The sequence below is a fragment of the Dryas octopetala genome, chromosome 6, assembly GCF_963921425.1.
Source record: "Dryas octopetala chromosome 6, drDryOcto1.1, whole genome shotgun sequence".
Taxonomy (NCBI): domain Eukaryota; kingdom Viridiplantae; phylum Streptophyta; class Magnoliopsida; order Rosales; family Rosaceae; genus Dryas; species Dryas octopetala.
The window spans coordinates 18,525,359-18,547,160 of record NC_141371.1 but is presented as its reverse complement, the minus strand read 5'-3'; the positions used below and the strand labels follow the sequence as shown (position 1 = coordinate 18,547,160).

General features: G+C 38.3%; 1 protein-coding gene and 1 long non-coding RNA gene across 3 annotated transcripts in view; both read right to left on the bottom strand.

Moving 5' to 3' along the window:
• LOC147283019 (uncharacterized) overlaps positions 1-21,802 on the bottom strand; it is a 65,278-nt gene that overhangs the window by 26,733 nt on the left and 16,743 nt on the right. The gene's annotated exons all lie outside the window — the stretch shown is intronic.
• LOC147283020 (thioredoxin-like 1-1, chloroplastic) lies at positions 12,479-14,828 on the bottom strand. Of its 2 annotated transcripts, none has more exons than XM_086248818.1 (4): positions 14,281-14,828; positions 13,956-14,135; positions 13,659-13,823; positions 12,479-13,157 (listed from the first exon to the last, which is right to left on the bottom strand). In XM_086248818.1, exons 1-4 carry the CDS (start codon positions 14,557-14,559, stop codon positions 12,870-12,872), a joined length of 912 nt encoding a protein of 303 aa, XP_086104944.1. In that variant the 5' UTR covers positions 14,560-14,828; the 3' UTR covers positions 12,479-12,869. The 2 variants fall into 2 exon arrangements, with proteins under 2 accessions (XP_086104944.1, XP_086104945.1); XM_086248819.1 differs by having other exon boundaries at positions 13,956-14,132; positions 14,281-14,823.

The following is a 21,802-nucleotide window of genomic DNA, read 5'->3' as shown; positions in this document are numbered from 1 at the left end:
CTAAGCTGTTAACCATGCAAGAGTCATTAAGAACTTATGAAAACAGCAAACACGTAGAGCATGATAGAATCTTGATTATCGATCTAGATGACATCTATGAAACCTATTTATCAAAGATAAGTTCTTAGGTTATCTTCTTGTTACCTACTGAATTGATTAGCTTGATTATCCCTTTCAATTTCATAACAATTACTAGATGCAAACATACCTAAGGTGGCCAGCCAAAGAATGAAAACAACTAGAATCAATTTAACTAGACAATAGGAATTAATCACATGCAAAATTCACATAAAATCACATGGCTTTATTTCATTAACCATAAATCAACATCAAATCAAATAATATGGATATTATCATAATCTTAACATGCAAGAACAATCAAACTAACTCATAAATAAATTGAGAAACAAAAGTAACATAACATATATAAATTCTCAATCCATTGTTGAACAAATAACTAAACTAATTGAACAATTAAATCAAAAGAAAATTAAGAAAAAGCATAGAGGGGGTTGCGGCACAAGAAGGAGCAAGAGAGAGAGACCACACAAGCAGTCCTCACGGCTAGGGTTAGCTAAGGCTTGCGGCAAAGTGGCTCTCTTCTCTCTCTCAATGTTGACTACTCTCTCTCTAGAAATCTGAAAAGTACTGAAAATCTAAAATTTTATTCCCTGAATTATGAGAGAATGGGGTCCTTATATAGGAGTGAGGAGGTGAAGCTTTCCTTGTCCCACAAGGCTAGGGTTTTCAGCAAAGAGTTGGGCTTTGGGCTAAATTTGGACTATTTTGGGCGTCATTTCCGTTTCTGCTTGCAGAACTGCTGCGCTACCTTCACTAACATGGCTATATCTTGAGCTACGCAACTCGGAATCGAAATCCGTAAAATTTCATGCAAAGATAACATCTGTAGCTTTCCAACCATATATGGCATGACACCTGATTCGATCTGTAGAGGTACAGAATCACTGTTGAAATTCATGTTCAATTTCCCATGGTTTTGACTTCTTCTTCAACTAGGATTCCTTGTGATCTTTGACTGAATCTTGTGAGATTTTCCTTGAGCATGAAGAATTCCTTCCTTAGGCCTTGGATCAGCTGAGTGAGTGCGGCATAGGCTTGGGCTCTTGGACCTTGGAATGGCACAACTTGGGCTTTCTCCAATTGGGCTTGCAATAGGCGCATGGCCTTGGTCCTTTGGGCTAGGGTTATGCGCATGGCTCATAGTGCATGGGCTGCATGTGTGGTCCATGTCATGTGATGATGTGGTACGGTTGACCATTGACTTTGACCTTTTTCAACCTTCTTGAAATTAAATCCTTCAGACTTTAGGAGTGACTAGGGCATAAGTGATGACATGGCAAGGTGAGGTGGAATGATGACATCATATGATGATGTCACACTTTGACTTATGACTTTGACTTTTTGAGTTGACTTTCACCATGCACCCATCCTCCTAGTTTGAGTAGGAAACCCTAACTTTTCCTAGTTGAACTAGGAATACATATAATCGTCCTTTTCATGTTATGAAACTTCTCAAAACTTCGTTTTCTGGTTATTTAGGAGAACCTCGACATTTCCTTATTGGATTAGGAAAACTTGATTTTTCGTAGTTTGACTAGGAAAGCCTCCATATAAGCTCGGAATGTCTTTCTTTGCTCATTTAAGTTACAAAAACACTAAACTAATTTAAAATGAACTAAAATGATCAACAACATAGCAAGAAACCAAGAATAAAGGCATATAAATTTAAGGAATAATGGTTACATCATAAGTCAAATTGATTAGAAAGACAATGAAACGTGACTGGATTACTAAAATGGCATGGGAAAACCTTTTCTCATGTTTGCATTAGCGTTCTAGGACTTAAGAACCACATGAAGTCTTATGAATGCTAAAACAATGTCTTTTTTATGCAAAGTAATTCAAAATGATTAAAAAGACAATGAAATGTGACCATATGAGAAAAAGGAATGGAGAAACCCTTTCTCATATTGGCATTAGGGTTCTAGGCCTGATGAGCTAAATGGTCTTATGAACGCATGAAAATGTCATTTCAATGCAGACACAATCCAATTTTCTTGGAAGACAACCAAAACGTTCTTTGCTAGCAAAAAGGACATGGGAAAACACTTTCTTATGTTAGCAGTAGCGTTCTAGGCCTTACAAACCACATAAAGTCCTATAAATGAACGAAAACATCATGATGATGCAGACTTAGTCAAATTTCTTTAAAAGACGACCAAAACATGCCCGGTTGGAAAAAATACATAAGGAAACGCTTTCTTATGTTGGCATTATAAACTAGGCCTTATGAAACACATGAAGTCTTATGAACGCGCGAAAACGTCATTTTTATGCAAAGTAAGTCAAATTTATTAGAAATAAAATGAATCGTGACCAGATCACCAAATAAGCATTTCAATGCTCAAAAATGTCATTTCAATGCAAAGTAAGTTAAATTGATTAGAAAGACAACGAAACGTGATCAGATCACCAAATAGGCATAGGGGAACATTTTCTCATGTTGGCATTAGCGTTCTAAACCTTATGAACCACATAAAGTCTTACGAACGCACAAAAACATCACTTCAATGGAGACTTGGTGCAACTTTTTTAAATGACAACCAAAACGTGCCTGTTGACAAAAAAAACATGGCGAAACACTTTCTCATAGTGCTATTAATTTGCGTTTTAAGCCTGATGAACCATATAAAGTCTTATGAACGATCGTAAATGTCATTTCAATGCAAAGTATGTCAAATTTATTAGAAATACAACAAAATGTGACCGGATTACCAAAAAAGCATGGGGATACCCTTTTTAATGTTGGCATTAGCCTTATAGGCTTGATGAACTACATGGCCTTATGAATGTGAAATGCAGTGAGAGTCACAGGTGAGGGTTATGGGTAAGGGAGGTTGACAACTATGGATGGCTAGCTCAGGATAGCCGTCGTTGAGAATGCTGTGTGTGCGGCCTTACCAGTGAATGATGTTGAACCTATAAAGGAGTGTTGGACCTATAAGGCTCTAGTTAAGTAGGGGCAAGCATATTCTTTTGGTTGTCCAAGCAAGCATATTTGTGTGCATTGATTGATAGAAAAGGCGAGTTTTGGTTGAGACAAGCTATTGTAGGAAGTGAGGCAAGCTATTTTAGCTTGTTTAGTTTTGGAGTTTTTGAATTAACTTCTCTAAGAACTGAAAAAAGATTGGATCTTGTGCACCGGCTATGCGTCAGGTCTCTCTCTCCCGCGAGGCAGCTTTGTCTTTTTTATCTATCTTTCATAAATTCATATTATGGGTTTGTTTTAGCACAAAAATGCAACAGCTACGTGGAGGGCCACGATTGGTGCCAAAACACCTCGCCGGGAGTAAGAGGCGAGGCTTCCGCCCTTTGGGTGCGGGCGTGCCACTATTCAGCTTGGAGTAGCCGAATAGAAAATGTAACTGAAAATTAACAAAAAATAAATTCGGAGCGCTAAATAAAACTCTAACTTCTAAAAGACGATTGTGCGATAGAAAAGAAAAATTACTAATAATGAGACATTACTTATGTGCTAAAACAGATTGGCACGCCCAGTGGGACATAAATGAACAACCAAGGGCAATTTCCTTACAACTTTTATGAGCCGATGTACTCCAATATCAGCTTCGATGGCACAATCACATTACTAATAATATGTAGGAAAATTTGAAAGCTTTGAAAAAGCTACTGAGAATTGAATTGAAAATCACATTGTAGTGAGTTTTTGGGGTTGTGTGTGTGTGTTGAGAGGAGGTTCCTTCAATTTCTACAACTTTCCTTTTTATAATATATAACGACCCGACCCCAAGTTTAATTTGAACGCCAATTTTTCAAAGTTTAATTGTCGGATTTATTTAAGTTTTTGGAGAGGAGTTATAGCATTTTGAGGGGTGATTTAAAAATGAAATTTTGGCCAATATTTTTAAGACGCTTAAATAGAACTTGAATCCCCAAACACATGGGCGAAAACGGCTTTTAAATCGGAGTTTTGGGGAAGGAATTAAGTAGATTATTCTAGAAAGGGTATGTTAGTAATTTTAAAACTCAACTTATGATTTAAAATACTCAATTAAACTCTCTCTCTTTCTCTCTCAAAATTTTCTCTCTCTCATCCCTTCCGGTCACTCTCTCTCTCTCCCTCACACACCTCCCTCTGTGCTCACCACCCACCACGGCCACCATCACCGGTCACCTTCCACCGACCCCGACCACCGACGACCTCCCCCTCAGGCCAACCGTCACTCCCTGCCACTCTCCTAGCCGAGCTGCCCCCCTGCAAGCCGAAAATTCGCCAGAAAAACCACCCAGCCGCCGCTCTCTCTCTATTGATTTCGGCCACCTCCGGCCCCTGTTCGACTTGTTTTCAGGTGGGTTTTCCTCCACTCCCTATGGGCTTTATTTCTCCTATACCTATCTTGATTAACTTTGAGCTTTTAGAAACTTGGGTGTTGAAGGATTGAAGGGCCATTTCGGGTTCCTCTGTAAATTTTGGATTGAAGGCTATTCTTGTTGTTTTCTTAGATGAATTACATCCCTAAGATACCCAATTGTCGTTTAGAACCCGAAATTTAGACTAAAATTGGAGGAATTTAAGTTTTAGGAGGTTGGGTTTGTAAGGCTGGAACCGATTTCAGGTCTACTGAGGTTCAGCTGAGTCTTGGGGTAATTTTGGTGTGGTTTCGGACAATTTCATTTTTAGGAAACCCAAAATTTGATGTTAGTTTTGAATGTATGCGAAGATTTGAGAAATTTTTGTATATTTGGTTAATTTTGTGCTTGAAACAGCCACCTTGGGCGGCAACCTTTGTGATTTCGAATCCCCTTGATACTCCATAATTTTAGAGTATTTATGACAATTTGTTGAGTGGGTTATCGTATTAGTTATATTGAATGTGGTTAGGTTGAGCCGGGAAGCTTCGGGGGCGGTTGTGGAGGTGTTGTTGGTCAACTTGTGTAGATCGTAAACCATCGTGTAGGAACGAAAGTCGGGTGGCACGTTAGGTATAACACACACACACACAGAAATTTAACATCTTGGAGTTGAGACTAATTTATTATTTTATTGTTTATGTTATAGGCGAGACGACCGTGGCTCGAGACTATCCAGCAGAGAATCAAAGCTAGGGCTATCTTAGTGAGTGGACCTTCATTTTATGAACGCTCTCGTTTAATTCATAAATATATTCTTTTTTGATTTATTTCTTGATTATATTAAGTTGCTTTTGAGCTAACAGAGTTTGTGAGTAAACTTTGATTTTCAAATGAATTTATAAAATTATATTGATGGAACTATGTTATTATCTTGAATTTGATTTGAAATTTGATAGATGGTGTTAGATTCAGATTTCAAATAATTTCATAAATAAGTTTTGAAACCTAGATTTACATGTTGATTTTTCTGAGTTATTGGAATTTGGGAAGGAATCTAGTTTCTTACTTCATTCATTTGGTTTATTTAATATTTTGGGTATTGTTGAAAAGATTGAATTTTGTTTTATGTATATTAAATTTATTTGAAATAATATACTTTGGCGTATTAATTTAAAGTTTGAGGGAAGGTTTCAATATTACTTTCTTTCGATGAGGAAAAAGGATCTATGATTTGGTTATGAAAAATAGTTTTCAAACCACCCGTTGCAGTTCCAGATTATCAAATTGGATAGGTCTTTGGGATCCATCACGGCACACACATAGGGTTTGGGCCATGTGTCGGGATGCTTAGCCCTTTGGGGGCCACTCTGCGTGCACGTATGACCAGGATTGCCTGCACATGTATGGATTTTACTCTGCACGTGTGTATGGCCAGGATATTGTCTGCCTGTGCGATGCAAGAATTCTGCACAGGTGTATGGCTAGGTTTTCAGGGTATAAGCATGGTGGAATTTAATCGTTATTTCCAAAAGTTACAAAAATATGAATTTAAGTGAGAAAGACCTTTCAAGTTTTTAAAGATTTTCAATTTTATTATTTTTATGACTCTTTTATTTTAGATGGTTGACTGTTAAGAAGTGTGTTTTAATTTATCTTTTCCTTGAGTTCCATTAGTTTTTACAACTATTTTAAAGTTTGGAAATAGTTTTTAAAACTGGAGGATTTCAAAGAATGACATGAGGTCTTAGAGTTAAACGTGGTTTCTAAAGGATTTCTGAAAAGATAATTAACTTTTGTTTTCGTTTCCATAAAATTGTCTACTCACTAAGTTATCTCACCATTTTCCTGTTTTTGTCTAAATTCCCCCCTCCCCAGGTAGCAGCATTGGTGGAGGTCGAGCCTTTTACGTCGAGACATTAACGTCCATTTTCTTTACTCGGATCTTGTAGGCGTCACTTTCATTTTGAAAAATTCCTTTTCATCTTAATGTAAAATTCTTTGTAACATAAGTAGTGGCTTTGATAACCATACTTAAATTTTAAGATTTATTTTGTATTTGTTGGGTCTGAAACCCTTTTTTGTTGTGGTAGAGGCGGCTGATGTTTTTAGAAGTATTTTTACAGGTTTTATAAATTTTGGGTTAGTCCATTTTCAGGGGAGGTTCTACCGAATCTTCGGTAGGATTTTCCTTGATTTTGGATCCCACAAGACCACTTCGGGTTTCAGGGTGGAATCCAGAGACGGTTTTGTCATAATAAGCCTTTTCTTTATCCCCAAGTTTTGGTAGCCATGTGTGTGGCTTGAAATGAATTGCTCTATACAGCTGTTGACAGCTTTTTGAGTAGTGGGGCAGCTGTCCAAAAAAGATAAGAATGGCTGAGCTGTAGATAAGCTTGGCATTGCTTAGTCACTTTTTGAGATAAAGCAAACACTGCTTAACTGAAAGATTTGTGCATGTCAACCGAGAGGAACTGTTTATTGAGCAATCAATTGACCATGCTTGGTCGAAAGCTTTTAATCACTTCAGCCATGCAACTCTCGGCAGTGAACCAAAAGGAAAAAACTTGGCATAAATTCAATTTAAACACATAACTATATATGCTATTTCAACGGGGTCCACGAACTTTCAAATATTTCAAATATACACCTGATTTATTATGTAAATTGCAAAATGAAATTTCGTCCATCAATTTATTGAAAGATCAATTAAATGTCAGCTTGACTTTTGCTAACAGAGATTAATTGGCGACGTGGCACCAACTCAGCATACATTTCTCGCCAAATGAGCAACACATGTCCACTTGACACGGGCTCACACACCCATCACCTCTTTCCCGCTCGTCGAACACTCTCCTGACCATTTAGTCTCCAAAAAACATCACGTTTTCCCCCAAATTCGAATATAAATCCCTCACTTGTGTTCAACGAGCGATAAAGAGATGATGAGTTTGTGGACCCGTGTTAGGGGTTAGGTGGACCTGTGTCGCTCATTTGGCGGGAAATGAGCGACACGGGTCCACCTAACTCCTGACACGGGCCCACAAACTCTCTCTCTCTTTATTATTATTAAATTGTGGGCCCGTGTCGCTCATTTGGCGGAAAATGTTTGCTGAAATAGCGCCACGTCGCCAAGTAATCCCGGTCAGCAAAAGCCAAGCTGTCATTTAACTGATCTCTCAACGAATCAATGGACAAAAACTCATTTTTCAATTTAGATAATAGATCGGGTGTATATTTGAAATATTTTAAAGTTCATGGACCCCGTTGAAATAGCTTATATAGTTATGTGTCTAAATTAAATTTATGCCAAAAAACTTCAATGCATGCATACCCATATCATTATTTTGTTTCAGTCTCTTCTTGAAGCACATGTTGACCATTTCTCTTAGACTAATACTACTGAGCAAAGTTCTCACTTATATACAAGGAATAAAATTTCGTTTTTTAGAGGTAAGGAAATTTTAACAAGTATTCGTCCAAATTTCGTGAAGATTTCGCCGAAATTTTCAAAATTTCAGAAATTTCGCCGAAATTTGCCGAAATTTGTCGAAATTTCGCTCATCACTTCTCTATCCGTCGATCTTCTCCTTCTCTGTCCAAAGTCCAAACCCAGCAACACTCTAAAAAATCGTTCAAACCCAGCCAAAATAAACCCAGCAAACCTGTAAAAAACAGTCCAAAAACAACCAAAATAAAACTCAGCCAACGGGGAGGGAGGGAGAAGAGATCGGGAAGGAGAGGAAGAAGAAGAGAAGGATGAAGGAGGAAAAAGAAAGAGATGCGCGCGACTGGGCTGGGAGAGAGAAATGAGAGGGAAGAAGAGAGATGGGCTGGGACTAGTAGAGAGAGAAGAGTGTCCCAGCAGACGTAGAAAAGAGGGAAGAAAAGTCACGGGAAAGGAAAGAAAGTGAAGGAAAGAAAAAGAAAAGAAAGGAAGGAAAAAAAGAAAAGAAAAAAAAAAAAAGAAGATAAAGTTAGACACTTAGACTTAGACTTAGTACTCTTCAGATGCCAAAAGTTGGTGGATACGTGTTAATCTACTAGAGGTGATGTTGGTGGGTGTTGATCTTTAGTAGTTTGGCCAGCACATAGATTATGAACTTACGGGCTTATGGCCATATTTGGTCAACATTAATTTAAAAAACCTCTTCACCAACTAATTAGTAATTTCTTAAAATTATGAGACTAAATTAAAGATTAATTTAACAACACCCAGAAAATCAGATGCCAAAAACAAAAAATAATAAAAATTAATCTAAAAGTAACAAGAAAGAAAACCCAGATTAATATAACTACTAAATGCTTGTACATTAATAAAAATATATAGTAACACAAACGAATAGTAATGCATGCAAATCCATTAATCGACCTACGACTAACATGTAAGATAGAATAACTAACCTACATATTTAATTTAAATAAATAAAAAAACAGCAACAATAAACAAAGTCCCAATTCATGCTTACTAAAGAAATCAGAAACGCAAAGTACACAAAACTAAAGGCATAAACTAAACAACTAAATTAAATTGCATAAACTAAAAGAAATCAGAACCAGGCACAAAAGAAAATCAGAATCATAAATTAAATAAATTCAGTAACATAATCCAACAAGAAAATAGAAAACTAGGAGAAAAATCAAGGAAAACAGGTGGGAGGGGCTGCGGCAAGACAAGGAAGAGAAGGCACCTTGCACAAGCAATTGGCTCACGGCTATGGTGAGCTAGGGCTTGCGGCTTAGGGATGCTCTTCCTTCCAGCCACGCCACTCCTATCTCTCTCTCAACTTTCGGCTAGCCCTCACAAGAACAAAACTAAAAACTGAAAATAAAAACCTAGAACAGAAAAATAAAACTAGGAGAAGAGAGAATTCGGCTGGAATGTGTAGGTGCCAAAAAGTGAGGTCCCTAGGGTTCTGAATTAAGGGGATATATATAGAGGTGCAATCCTTGAGAGGCAAGGAAGAGAAAACATGCGGCTGCTAGGGTTTCTTCTCCTTGTAGCTTGCGGCATCAGCTAGGGTTAGAGCTTGTGGGCTTGCGGCAAGGGCTTGGTCCTTTGGGCTTAAGTGGCGCATGCAAGTCAGCTAGGCCTCCCTCCCTTGCGCATGGGCTGCTAGTCTTGGACCTTGATGTACATTGGGCTCGCATGTGTTGGGCTGAAGTGGCTTGCACAAGATGGGCTAGGGTTTCACTCCATGGGCTTCCACCTTGGGCTTGCATCTTGGGCTTGCGCATGGGACTCCTTGGCTGCTAGGGTTTGCATGGCCATGCATGGCCTGCCATCTTGCTCCTTACGCATGGACTTTGGGCTGCTAGGGTTTGGGCCCATGCATGTGCATGCATGGCCCATCTTGGTTCGGCATCCCTTAGGCCCATGGGCCCTTGACTTTTGACTTCCCATTTTGCCCCTCATTTCCATTTGAATTCAAATTCATTTCTTCCCTCCATTCATTTCCATGGATGTCCACCACCTTCTAGAAGCTTCTGGAACCTTGACTTTGTAGAGTTGACTTTGACTAACATTTCTTGGTGCAACTAGGATTCCTTGAAAATGAGAGATTCCTTATCCATTTCGACTTCTCGTAATGACCATATTGCCCCTGGGGTCTCCTAGTGTCATTAGGACTCCTTTCCCTAGTTGGGTTGGGTTTCCTAGTTCAACCAGGATTTCCTGTTCGAATCAGGATTTCACATTTCTGGCTCTGCAATGATGGTTCTGAACTTGATGTTTCCTAGTGTGACTAGGAATCCTCATTCGACTAGGATTTCTGCACTTTTCCTGGTTTGACCAGGATTTCACTCGTTTTCCTGGTTTGACCAGGAAATGTCCCAAAATGGCTCCATTTGCTTCTTTTTCTCATTTCTGCTTCATTTGACCTGAAAACACAAAAACAAGACAAGAAACACAAAATATCGAATTCTAACACTCTAGGTTAAGGAATTAGTATCATAAAGTGATGCAAAATGCACACTCATCACTGTCCAAAAGAGATAAGAATGGTTGAGCTGTAGATAAGCTTGACATTGCTTAGTCACTTTTTGAGATAAAGCAAACACTACTCAACTGAAAGATTTGTGCATGTCAGCCGAGAGGAATTGTTTATTGAGCAATCAATTGACCATGCTTGGTCCAAAGCTTTTAATCACTTCAGCCATGCAACTCTCGGCAGTGAACCAAAAGACAAAAACTTCAATGCATGCATACCCATATCATTATTTTGTTTCAGTCTCTTCTTGAAGCACATGTTGACCATTTCTCTAAGACTAATACTACTGAGCAAAGTTCTCACTTATATATATATATATAGAGGAAATTACAGATTTGGTCAACTTATTTTATACCTAGTTCAATTTTGGTTCATAGTCTTTTTTAAGTTCTGTTTTGGTCCACTAATTGTTTTATTTGTTCAATAAAAATCCAAATTTTTTATTTTAAATCCTTTGGGTTGTGTTTTCTTTAATTATAATTGAAGTATAAGTTATATTTCATTATTTCTTAGTCATAGGAATCAATTTAGAACATTAGAATCTAAAAAATTGAGATTGGGTGAAGTTTGAAAAATTGGCAGTTTCGGGTATCCTACTTTGGGGTCAATTATCTTGAGTTTTAGAACTCCAATTTGAATGATCTTTATATGGTTGTAAAATGGAGATGCATAGCTTTTAAAAAAGTATATGTTTGCAGAATTTGGGTGAAATTTAATAGGGTAAAAGGGAGACTAGATTTGAGAAAATAAATCTAGACCTTTATTGAACAAGTGAAATAATTAGTGGACCAAAGAATTTAAAAAAGATCGTAGACCAAAATTGAACTAGGTATAAAATAAGTAAACTAAATCTATAATTTCCTCCATATATATATATAAATCCATTTTTTGGAGGGGTCCAAACAGGGTCTCAGAAATGGGTTTGAGATTTTCCATAAACAAAGAAAGACACCAATCAATAAAAATTAAAAAGTTTTTTTTTTTTTTTCTTATGCTGGGGTAGGTCGGGCCTTGGAGTTGCTCATAGTTTTTTTTTTTTTTTTCTTGTGTAGGTCAGGGTACTATTTGGGTATGTTGGGGTGTGTCAACAAAATTTATAAAAATTAAAAAACATTAAAAAGGTGTATAGTGAGTAAAGTGTGTGTAGTAAGAAGGTAGTTGGTGTTTAAATAACAGCCATCCAATAATATTCCATTCATAAATAAAAGAAATATTCAAGGCAATAGGATCAATATTCCTTTTTTTTTTTTTTTTTTCTTTTGGCCAAAGGTATACTATACATTATCATCATGGTTGACATTATAAAACAGTAGATATACATTTTATGTGGATACCATAAATTGGTGATTTAGGAATATCTTGAACTTTTTGTCTGGCAAATAACGCAAAACAGCTTCATGTGGAAGTGGCACCATAAATTGTGGTTCACTTCACCTAATGCCTAGCAAAATGTCATAGAATTATAAACAAAGAGGTCGCTTTCAAGCTAACGTGTTACAATACTACGATACAATACCCAATGCCTAGGTCTCTATGATGGAAATGCTCTGGACACATGTGAAGCCCTCAGAAAAAGGACCTCTTCTCCCTTCCATTTTGGCGTTATTCCGTTTTTGATATTTGTGTATAAAGTTAAAGCAAAGGCCACGGTGATGCCTCCACAAATACATACACGCGTAACCCAACCAACCCCATCCATATTTCTTCAATTTATTTATTCTTCCTCAAAAGGTTTATCCTTCCAAGTTCAAACTTAAATTTCATGCATCCAAATGTCGACCATCATGTGTCCAATGTTACAAATGGGACCATAACGGCCCCTTATCCAAAATGCTTTAAGGAAAACAATGGGCAACATTCATCAACCAACATTTTAAACTGCATCCAGATATTTATGAAACTGCTTCCAGATGTTTATGAAGTGAGAAAAACCTGACTTGACATTTTAAGAGATAATTTCTGTCATGAAATTAGAAAATTTTTTATGTGATTTAAGTATAAAAGCATAAGTTTCATAATGTTATTAGATTAGTGTACCAAATCAGCTAAATTCCTGTTAAATAGAAGTTTCTCTCAAAGTAAAGTACTGTGTAAAGTACTGTAAAATGACGAAATCAGCATTGCATTCAAACCTCAAATACCATATATATACATCATACATACCACACAGGCACACACTATATCAAAAGCGCACTGAGGAGAAAAATAAAATCTTCCATCACTAAATGGAATAATAAGCTTTTTTACATACAATGCAGAAAAGGAGCAAACCAACAAATCACACAATTGGTTGCTCCCCCAAATTTACTAGACATTTGCAGGCTAGGATCCAAAAATAACTCCAAAGCCCTGCGCTGCAACTCCATCTCCATGAAGACACACTTAACCTTGACTAATATGCTGCTTTCTATCATGTACCTTTAACATGAAGAAAAAAACACAACTGTACATTACAAGGGGATAGGGATATGGTGAAAACTGACCCCATCATCTCCCAGCCGTGAGCATGGTTCTCTCCTCGGAGCCTTGAGTCTTTAAGGTTCCCGAAGGGAGAGGAAGAGGTTCTGAGTTTGAACGAGATGGTTGTGCCACCTCTGCTGCAATCACTTGCTCTGCTGGTGCAGGGACAGGTTCAACTGGTTTGGGTGTATAGGTAAATGCAATATCTTTATTAGCAGAAAGAGCTAGCAGCTCTTTCTCCTCCAGCCCTTTGGTTGGCTCAAGGCTGCACCGATCTGGCTTGTGCTTGGCCAATGCATCTTTAAATTTCTTGATCTGTGACGTCAAAGGCATTGTGTAGAAAACAACCATCAGGGAAACAGAAAACTAAAACAACAGATGCACTATTTGCAAATGGCATCAGAGAAACAAGCACTATCAGTAGCCCAAAGGAAATGGGATCTTATAAATTTCATGCATAATTATAAGGGTTAATTTGTATAATGCAAACACTAAAAACATAGGGCATATTTAATCTGTAAAAATCCCACAGAAAACACAAGTACTTGTTCAGGAAGTGAGGAAGATGTCATTTAAATCCAGATTTAGCTTTATGGAAAGACCTCCAAATCCCCACTAGATTTAAAGAATGAATTCATCAGAAAGCAAGATATTGCAGTCTTAATATTCTTGATGTCTGATAAAAGGAAACAAATATAAATAAACAACCCAGTCTATGAAAACACCCACACACACACACGCATATATATAGATGTATATTCATCAATAAGCAAAACGATTTACAAAATTAGTAGATAGAATGGCATAGATACTAACCGTGGCATTTGTACAGCTAAAGCTGCATAGACGACCATGAGCGCCTCTGTAGAAGCGGAAGAAGGGTAGGACATGGACGTTAAGGCTATAACACATGGATTTGTGTTCCTCATAGTTTATCTGAAGGAATTGAACATCTGGGTTCATCTCGGCCAATTGACATAACTGCCAAAAATGAAGCAACTTTGGGATCAAATGGTCGTGTGAATTGGGTTGGAAATGAAACTTGAAGACTTTTCTTTTAGTTAATTTTATAGGATCAAATGGAGAGAAGAAAAAATGAATGCAAATGCGTACCTTGGGATGAAGAGCTTTGCAGCCACCACAACCAGGAGAGAAGAAATCAACAACCACAAGCTTATCGCCGGCGTTTGATAGAGAATCCACGAGGTCCTGTGCAGATGTTATCTCTCTCATATTGGGTTGAACCCCCTTCTCCCACCATTTATGAGCTTTCCCAATTCGAAACCCCGTCTGCTAATTCATTTCACAGAACAAAATTGGGAAAGAAAAGTCAACCCAAATGAAATTTAAGATCAATCCTCTGTTGCAATTTTGGGGAAAAAAAATTCATCAATCAAGAAAACCAAAAGAGAAATCAGAAGAAAGATAGAGAACCAACCTGGGTATTAACGACGGAAGAAACTTGGGATTGGAAATTGAAATTCCCTCTTCTGGGAATGATGGGTCTATTTTGTTCTTGAACCGCAATTCTTTTGCCATGAAAAGCACTTTTCGACGATAAGGATAATGATGATGGCTCTGGTCCCAGATTCAGAGAGCATGACACAGACCCAGATTTATTATAATTACAACTCTTTGGAAACACAGACATGCCTTGGTGCTGAGGATTGCGATGCCATGACGAAAACAGACTGGTTTTGCTCAAAACCTCTGCCATTGATCGATTCTCAATTGGGATTCCACCAAAACCCAAAACCAAAAAGGCCCAGAATACCCGAAAATTAAAATGGGATTTTCTTGACCTGGGGATGAGAGTGAGGGAAAAAGAAAAGAAATTTTGCTCAAACTTGAAGAAAAAAGCACGCGGGTTTGAATTTATGGAAACTGGAAAGTTGGAGTTTTTCAAAGACAGAAGAGAATTCGGAATTCCTGCTCTTTACTGTTGTAAAATCTAGAATATTGTCTGGGACTCCCTTGACCGTTGATTTTGGCATTCGGTAGTCGATCAATGGTTAGTAAACAATAGGATAGTGTGAATTTGTGGTGGGTGTGGAATCGGGGGGCGACAGGTTACTTTTTGGATAAGGATTTAGTTAAGGCTCAGATTTAGAGTGGGCCCGGTTTCGATGATCGATGGTGGATGGTCCAGGCATGTAAAGTCGTGAACGGCGCTTTTTGAAACACGTTGCACTATCTTACATTGCCTCAACCTTGAATCCTTGATCTTAGGAAATACGTTAAAAAGGAAATTGGATATGCTTCGGAAAATATCATTTAAGGGAATTTATTATTGTAAATCAAAGAAGGACGAGCACAAATCAAGGGTCTAAATCAACAGTCCTTACGTCTATAAATACACGACTTCAAGAGAGATCTTTTGGCCAAAGAAAGCATTAGGACATATTTAGTATATCGTATTAGATTTTGGATAGAAGTAAATAATTTATGTTAGTTATTTGGTGTTAATTTATATTATTTAATTATCTGATTGGATTATGTAAATTAGACTGGGTTTTTAATACTCTCCTTACCTTACCTGACTAACTAATACAACTCACACACCCGAAATTAGATAATACACATTTAATTATAAATACTTAAGAAAACAAAAGCATGTTTATTACGTGAAAACAACTCACGCTCTTTTCATCTTCTTCTCCCTAAGGTTCTTCTATGCTATCTTCTCCACAGGCTATTCTCTTTATTCTTCTCCAAGTATTCATCTCTCACACACTTTTTCTCTTTTTCTCTCTCATACTCTATCCAATATGTTTCTTCTTGCTTCTTTTCTGTTCTTCTAAAAAACCACAACATGGTAGCAAATTCCTTGAGTCTTCGCTAATTAATGAAGAGAGCAAATTTTTTTCTTGGGTCGGAAGCAACTTTGCTCTTTGAATGAGATGAAAAGACATGGTTGAATCATTAGGACGGCCTAGAATGATACAAAATTGTTCAAGTCCATCAATATAAGCCCGTTGATTTCTTTCGTATTTTTTTAATATTATATTCGTTTATTTATTTATTTATTTGTATGGTCCTAACCAGAACTAATTTCTTCTTGTTTAATTATTTTTCCTTTTCTTTTAGATTTATTCAATAGATTTTATTACATTTTAATGGGAATTAGGTTATGATTTTTTTTCTCCTAAGTTTTGTTTGGGTGGTGTTTTTCTTCAAATATGGTTTTTCTTGGCAAATAAAGATGTGTTTCTGTTACCCTCAAAAATTACGGCAGAGATCGCCGAAATTCTTAATAAGAACACTATAGTCCTTTAAATGAAATTGCGGGCGTGCCACTGTCTTTCGACCAAGAAGTTGTTTGACAGAAAGTTTTTGACTAGATGTTTTGATATACTGCGCTGTAAATAACCTAACCTTAATCAAACAATTGTTTGGCGAGAAAGAAACAAGAAATCCGCCTAGGTTCTTAATGCCTTAATCCTCAAGGACTTCTAAGTATCACTGGTTTCAACGACTCTATGCTCAAACTCGTAAGTGTGCAAAATTGTAGCTTGAGTAACAGGATGAATTGCAAAATAGTGTATTTTAATGAAAAATGTATGAATGATCTAATTATCTCTAAATTGAGTAACAATATGAGTTCTTACGACAAATCTCATAGAGAAAAATAAACAATGAAGGAAAAATAATAACAATGAAATCAATACTATGAAAAGATCTTAGCAGAGCAAAAAACAAAGAACTAGGTCTTGAATAAGCAAAGAAACTAAACACTGAAATCTGTGAGAATTCGGGAACTTGAAGTATTGAGAAGCTTGTGCTTGATTTTTTGTGAGATGTTTGTTGAGAGAGATATTTTCTGCCTTGAATGCCTTGCTTATATAGTGACCAGCCCCTAAGGTTAAGAAACATTTTCCTATTTGGTTTCAGACTTATATTTCCTTAATTATTTCCCTTTTCTTTACGCCCAAGGCATTAATCTCTGCCTTATCCTATTTCAGTCTCCTATATCACCAATGATTCTTTAATTTTGAGACTTGACAGCTCAGGACTCTGCTTCCAAAACTCGTTGTAGGCTTAGCCTTTAGCTTTGAATGGGCCGCGGCTTGCTTTTATGAAGACATAAGCTCAATTGAGCTTTGTTATCAATGTCGTGGACTTGGTCATGATTTCGGCCCAAGACCAAAATAGGGTGTAAACAAATGCCCCCCCCCCCTCCCCCCCCATTTCCTTGAGCTTCAACAATAAACACCGAGTTAGTTAAGGAAATGATCCTTTTATACCTCGCTGAGTTCAATTCTTTAACATCCTTTATACTGCATATCCTCTCATATTGTTGTGGCCCTTCGAAAGATCAACAGACGAGATCCCAGACAACAAGATCCTTGCATTTATTGCCCAACATCACGTGGGTTATTTAGGCGGCGTGAATTACGTAAATCTAGGCCAGTCTAATCATAACATACCTTTAGCCCCCGAATTTACCTCGATCTTCGCAACTAATCATATCTATATTTCTAATTAATCAAAGCTTTTTGAATTTCATCAACCTCCACACACACCCTTTCATCTTCGTAGTCATATAAAAACTCGTTCCTCCATTTTACATCTTACACTTTCAAAAATCTTCAAAATCTCCAAATTCTCTCAACTTTCTTCTACAACTTCTCTCTGTGTCTTCGAGGTTTCCAGAAAAACTCACTCATTCTTCATTCTCTCTATTCTAATGGCTTCCACAACTGCTTCCTCTTCTTCTTCAACCATCTCCGCCGCCGTTACTGCTGGTATCAGTGAATCTACTCCTACTATGACCTTCATCTTCACTGGAACCATGTTAGCTATGGTGGATGTTGCCACCACTACCATTGTTGTCTCCTCAACTGCAATGGTACTGCAATCGGAACAGTCCTCTTCCCCCTTCGTCGAAACCATACTCACTGAAGCAGAAAATGCTTCTGTCAAGGTTACCCAGGCCAGTTTGGCCGAGACTATCAACGATCGCTCGACAAAGTTTGAGGAAGAACTTGAGGTGGTCCTTACTAAAAACCGTAACCTTGAAAAGTCAACCATCTCATACCTTACTAGCAAAGGGGACAACTCTCGCTTTTTTTGGGCCGTACTACCCTGCCGAACTCCCTGACGCTGTGAAGCCCATGTTAGCTAGAATTCCAGATGACTCTTGCTTTTGTTGGGGTTTAATTAATTGGTCTAGGTGGAATACGGCGTGCCCACAACCTCACTGGCCAACTGTCCAAGCCAAATATACAACTTGGTTAAATCGAATGTTCACTGTTTTTGCCGAGAAGTGGGAAGCACTTGGTATCAAGGATGTCATTCACTAAGTCGTCAAGATATTGCCATGGAGAGATCCCTTCTTTTTGCGGCGCTTTACTTTTTGTCGTCTGCGACCAACACTTTGAACTGAAGGTTCACCCAAATGACTCCAACAATTTTGGACATAGCAGCAATCTTTGATTTTCGGCCCCATGGCCGTGTTCTCTCCATGAAGCTTGTTCAGGTCAAATTCCTAGAGAACCTTGTGTACGCTCACGACAAAGTACTCAACTATGATACTTGGGTGAGGACCTTTTGTCAAAGAACAAACAAAGTTTCAGACGAGGAGCATGCTGCATTCCTCTGCTACTGGCTTTGAAAATTTGTCTTTTGCACGCAAAGCAACAAGATCACCAAAGAATTCATCCCTTTAGCCGAAGCTCTAGCGTCCGGTGATAAGATTGTACTTGGGTCATTTGTGTTGGTGCACTTGTACAAGTGCTTACATAGTTTCACCACTACGGGGATGTTCCCAAAGTGCGGCGAGCCATTGTGGATGTTCCAGATTTGGCTTCAAGTCTACTTCCTCGAATTAGCCGCCCCAATCACTGCTTGTCCTGTTTCGGCCATCTTGTCCCCAAACTGTGCCTTTTCTCCTCCTCCAAACCACTTGGCCCAAGATTATTTTGACTTCTTCTTTACCTTAACGGAAAGATCATCAAAGAAATAGCAGCCTTGCCTTGGTCGAAGCTACCCATCTTTCCTTACATCGTGGCATGGCGAAGACAAGGACAACCTCCCTACCGACGAAGATGATCAGTTGGTCTTCAAAGACTTATGGTGCTCATTTATCAGTATCAAGGATTTCGCCTGGGGATCCACTAGAGGCTAGGGTAAAAAAAGAGGAGTTGAGCTCTATCCGGCAAACCTCTGTGCATGGCAGCTGGGTTTTTGCCAAGCCACGTCAGTTCTTCAGGCGCCATATCTTAACCGTCTTAGCTCCTTTCGAGTCAAGGTGAACAAATCTGAAGTATATAAGAAGATGGACGTCTATTCTTCTCCAACCGGGACAATTTTAGGGTGAGACCTATTGTTCCTTGCTACAATGTCACGCCGAACTACATCGATTGGCTCTTAGTTATAAACAGGGGTCACTTCAAGACCTCAGCCGAGATTGTATGGGGCAAGGCATTAAAAGGCATCCCCTTTTCTCAAAGTGTGGTGAAAACCACAAAAAGCAAAGCTACGCCGAAACCTACAACGAAGGACAGCCTAGCCAAACGTGCCGAACCCCAGATCATTCCTTCTTTCGACCAACAAACTCCTGCTTTTCCCCGTACGTCTTCAATTTTTTTTGAATGACATTCTTTCTTTTGGTGTAATAGCTGGGAAAGGCAAAGATCTGATGACGGTGCAAAAAGATCTTTTGCCGAAGAAACCCACTGTGACCGCCCAGCAATCAAGCGAAAACCTCGAAAAACGTAAAAGTATGCTTATTAGTATATAAAGTAACTTCCAGCAATCCTTCCTTCTTTTCTTCCTTGGTTTCAACAGTTTTAGGCCAACTTTATCCTTTTCATATGAGAGTGACAGTGATGAGACCCCAATTCATCGTCCTCGGCTACGTTAAAAACAAGTTGTGATTAAAGGCAAGTGTGAACCTGAGGTGAGTATTCTTTTCTCTTTTCTTTGCATCTAACCATGTCAAGTTTAGTCTTGTACTTAAAATGGTGGTGATCAAGTCACTATTGGTATCTCTGAGTCCAGTCAAGATAATCCGGCCGAGACAGATACGGCCATAGACACCTCGGTGGAAGTAGGTATTATTTTCTAGTATGGATTTTCCTGGTTTCCCAAATATGCATCTCTAAATTGAGTATAACTCTTTTCAGGGTGGAGCCATGACTGAAAACCTCGGCAATGTTTCGCCGCAGCATGGGGTCTTGGAGGAGGTACCTTTACCATTTATTGTATTATTACCATATGTGTGTATATACATTTTCACTCTTATACTTACAATGCAGGTCAAACTCGACGATTGAGAGTCAACATTTCTAGTCGGGATGTTGACCCAACGCCGGCTCCTCCTCCATATATTGAGGGTTTAGAACCTCTCGGCCTAAATTTAGCCGTACCCACTGAAAACGCTATTTCTTCATCCGTAAGTTCCAATACTTGCCCCTTTTTTTTTACTTGTCTTCAAACTTATTCTTCTTTCATGCAGTAGGTCAAGAATATCTCTACTACCCCTTCAAAGCAGTCCAAGCAAGACATCCTTCTAGCTCCTCAGTCCGAACCTTCGCGGCCTAAATCGACTTCCCTCCCTTCGGCGGTAAGTCATTCTTTTTCCGAACTTTTTTCCCTTAAACCTAGGATTTCTTTAAAACCAATTTTTCTTCACTTGGTAATGTTATAGGCCAACGTTGAACCCATTGTACAACTAGAAACCCACCAAGAGCCAGAGGTGATTGCATCGCCGCCTCCGCTAGACACTGTACGTTATCCTTAGTGATTCGTCCATATGTATTTCTTCCTTCAATTTCTTTGGCATAGCCAGTATTTATTAATTCTAGGCCCATATACTCATTCCTCATTTTACATCAGGACTCAGACCATTTTGGATGTGATCCCTCAATTGCCCACCCTTGGCAAGTTCTCTGAAAACTAATTATTTTAGGAGTTTTCTTAACTCGGAGCCCATAAGTTCATTTATGCCTGAGACTGCCCGGCCAAAAATTATTTTCCCAGAAAAAGTGTCTTTAGAACAGGTCTTACTTAAGTCTAACATCATTTCCTATCCTTTTACTAACTTTGTTCTTACTCAAAACTTCCTGATTTCGATTCCCAATTCGCGCCCGACATGAAAGCTGACTTGGTCGAGTTTCTTAAGACTTTCTCTTCTCCGCCGACCAAAGCTCAATCGCCTCCCAAGACTCAAACCATTGTCTCGGCTATTGAAAGACTTTAAACTTTGGCGAGGTTAGATTACACATCTATTTGAAAAGAAGAGAATTTGACACGGCTCTCTTCGACGGTAAAGGTTCTTCTTAAGGCGAACTTCTTTGAGACCGTGAGCCTGGATTTGATTCAGAGTAGATTAGCTATGGCTAAAGTTGATTTTTAGATCGCCCGACAAATAGCCAATAAGAACTTAGCTGGGGAAAATGCAGTTACAGAGCTTGAAAGCTCAGCGATAGGGCTTCGACCAACGACTAAAAAATATACTATGTTGAAGAAGTCCCAGGTTGAGATTGATCAGAAGATCGCCGCGGTTGAGACCCAACTAGCTGCCCTAAAAAAGAAGAAAGAAGAAACTATGATCGGTGTTCGTCAGATTTTGAACGAGCTTAAAGAGAAAGCTACCGTGCACAGGATCTTGAAGTTTGTTGTTGAGGAGTTTCAACTGAAACTAAAAGAAAGAGCAATTATCAAACAGGCTGGTGTAGGGAGTTAGGAAGCCTTGAAAGCTATTCTTTCAGCCATACCTATAGTTTTTTTTTTTTTTTTTGTAATTTCTATGTTCTATTCTACGACCTATTTGGCTGTGATTTTGTAATACTCCAGACTTGGAAATGAAAGAGAAATTTTACAACTTTTACATTGTGTCTTCCCATGTAGTAGGGCATTATTCCTTTTAAAACTGACCATTAATTGGCGCTGCATGTACTTTTCCATTAACATTCATTAATTGATAAGCACATTTTTCTAAAACTTGTTCCACCAGA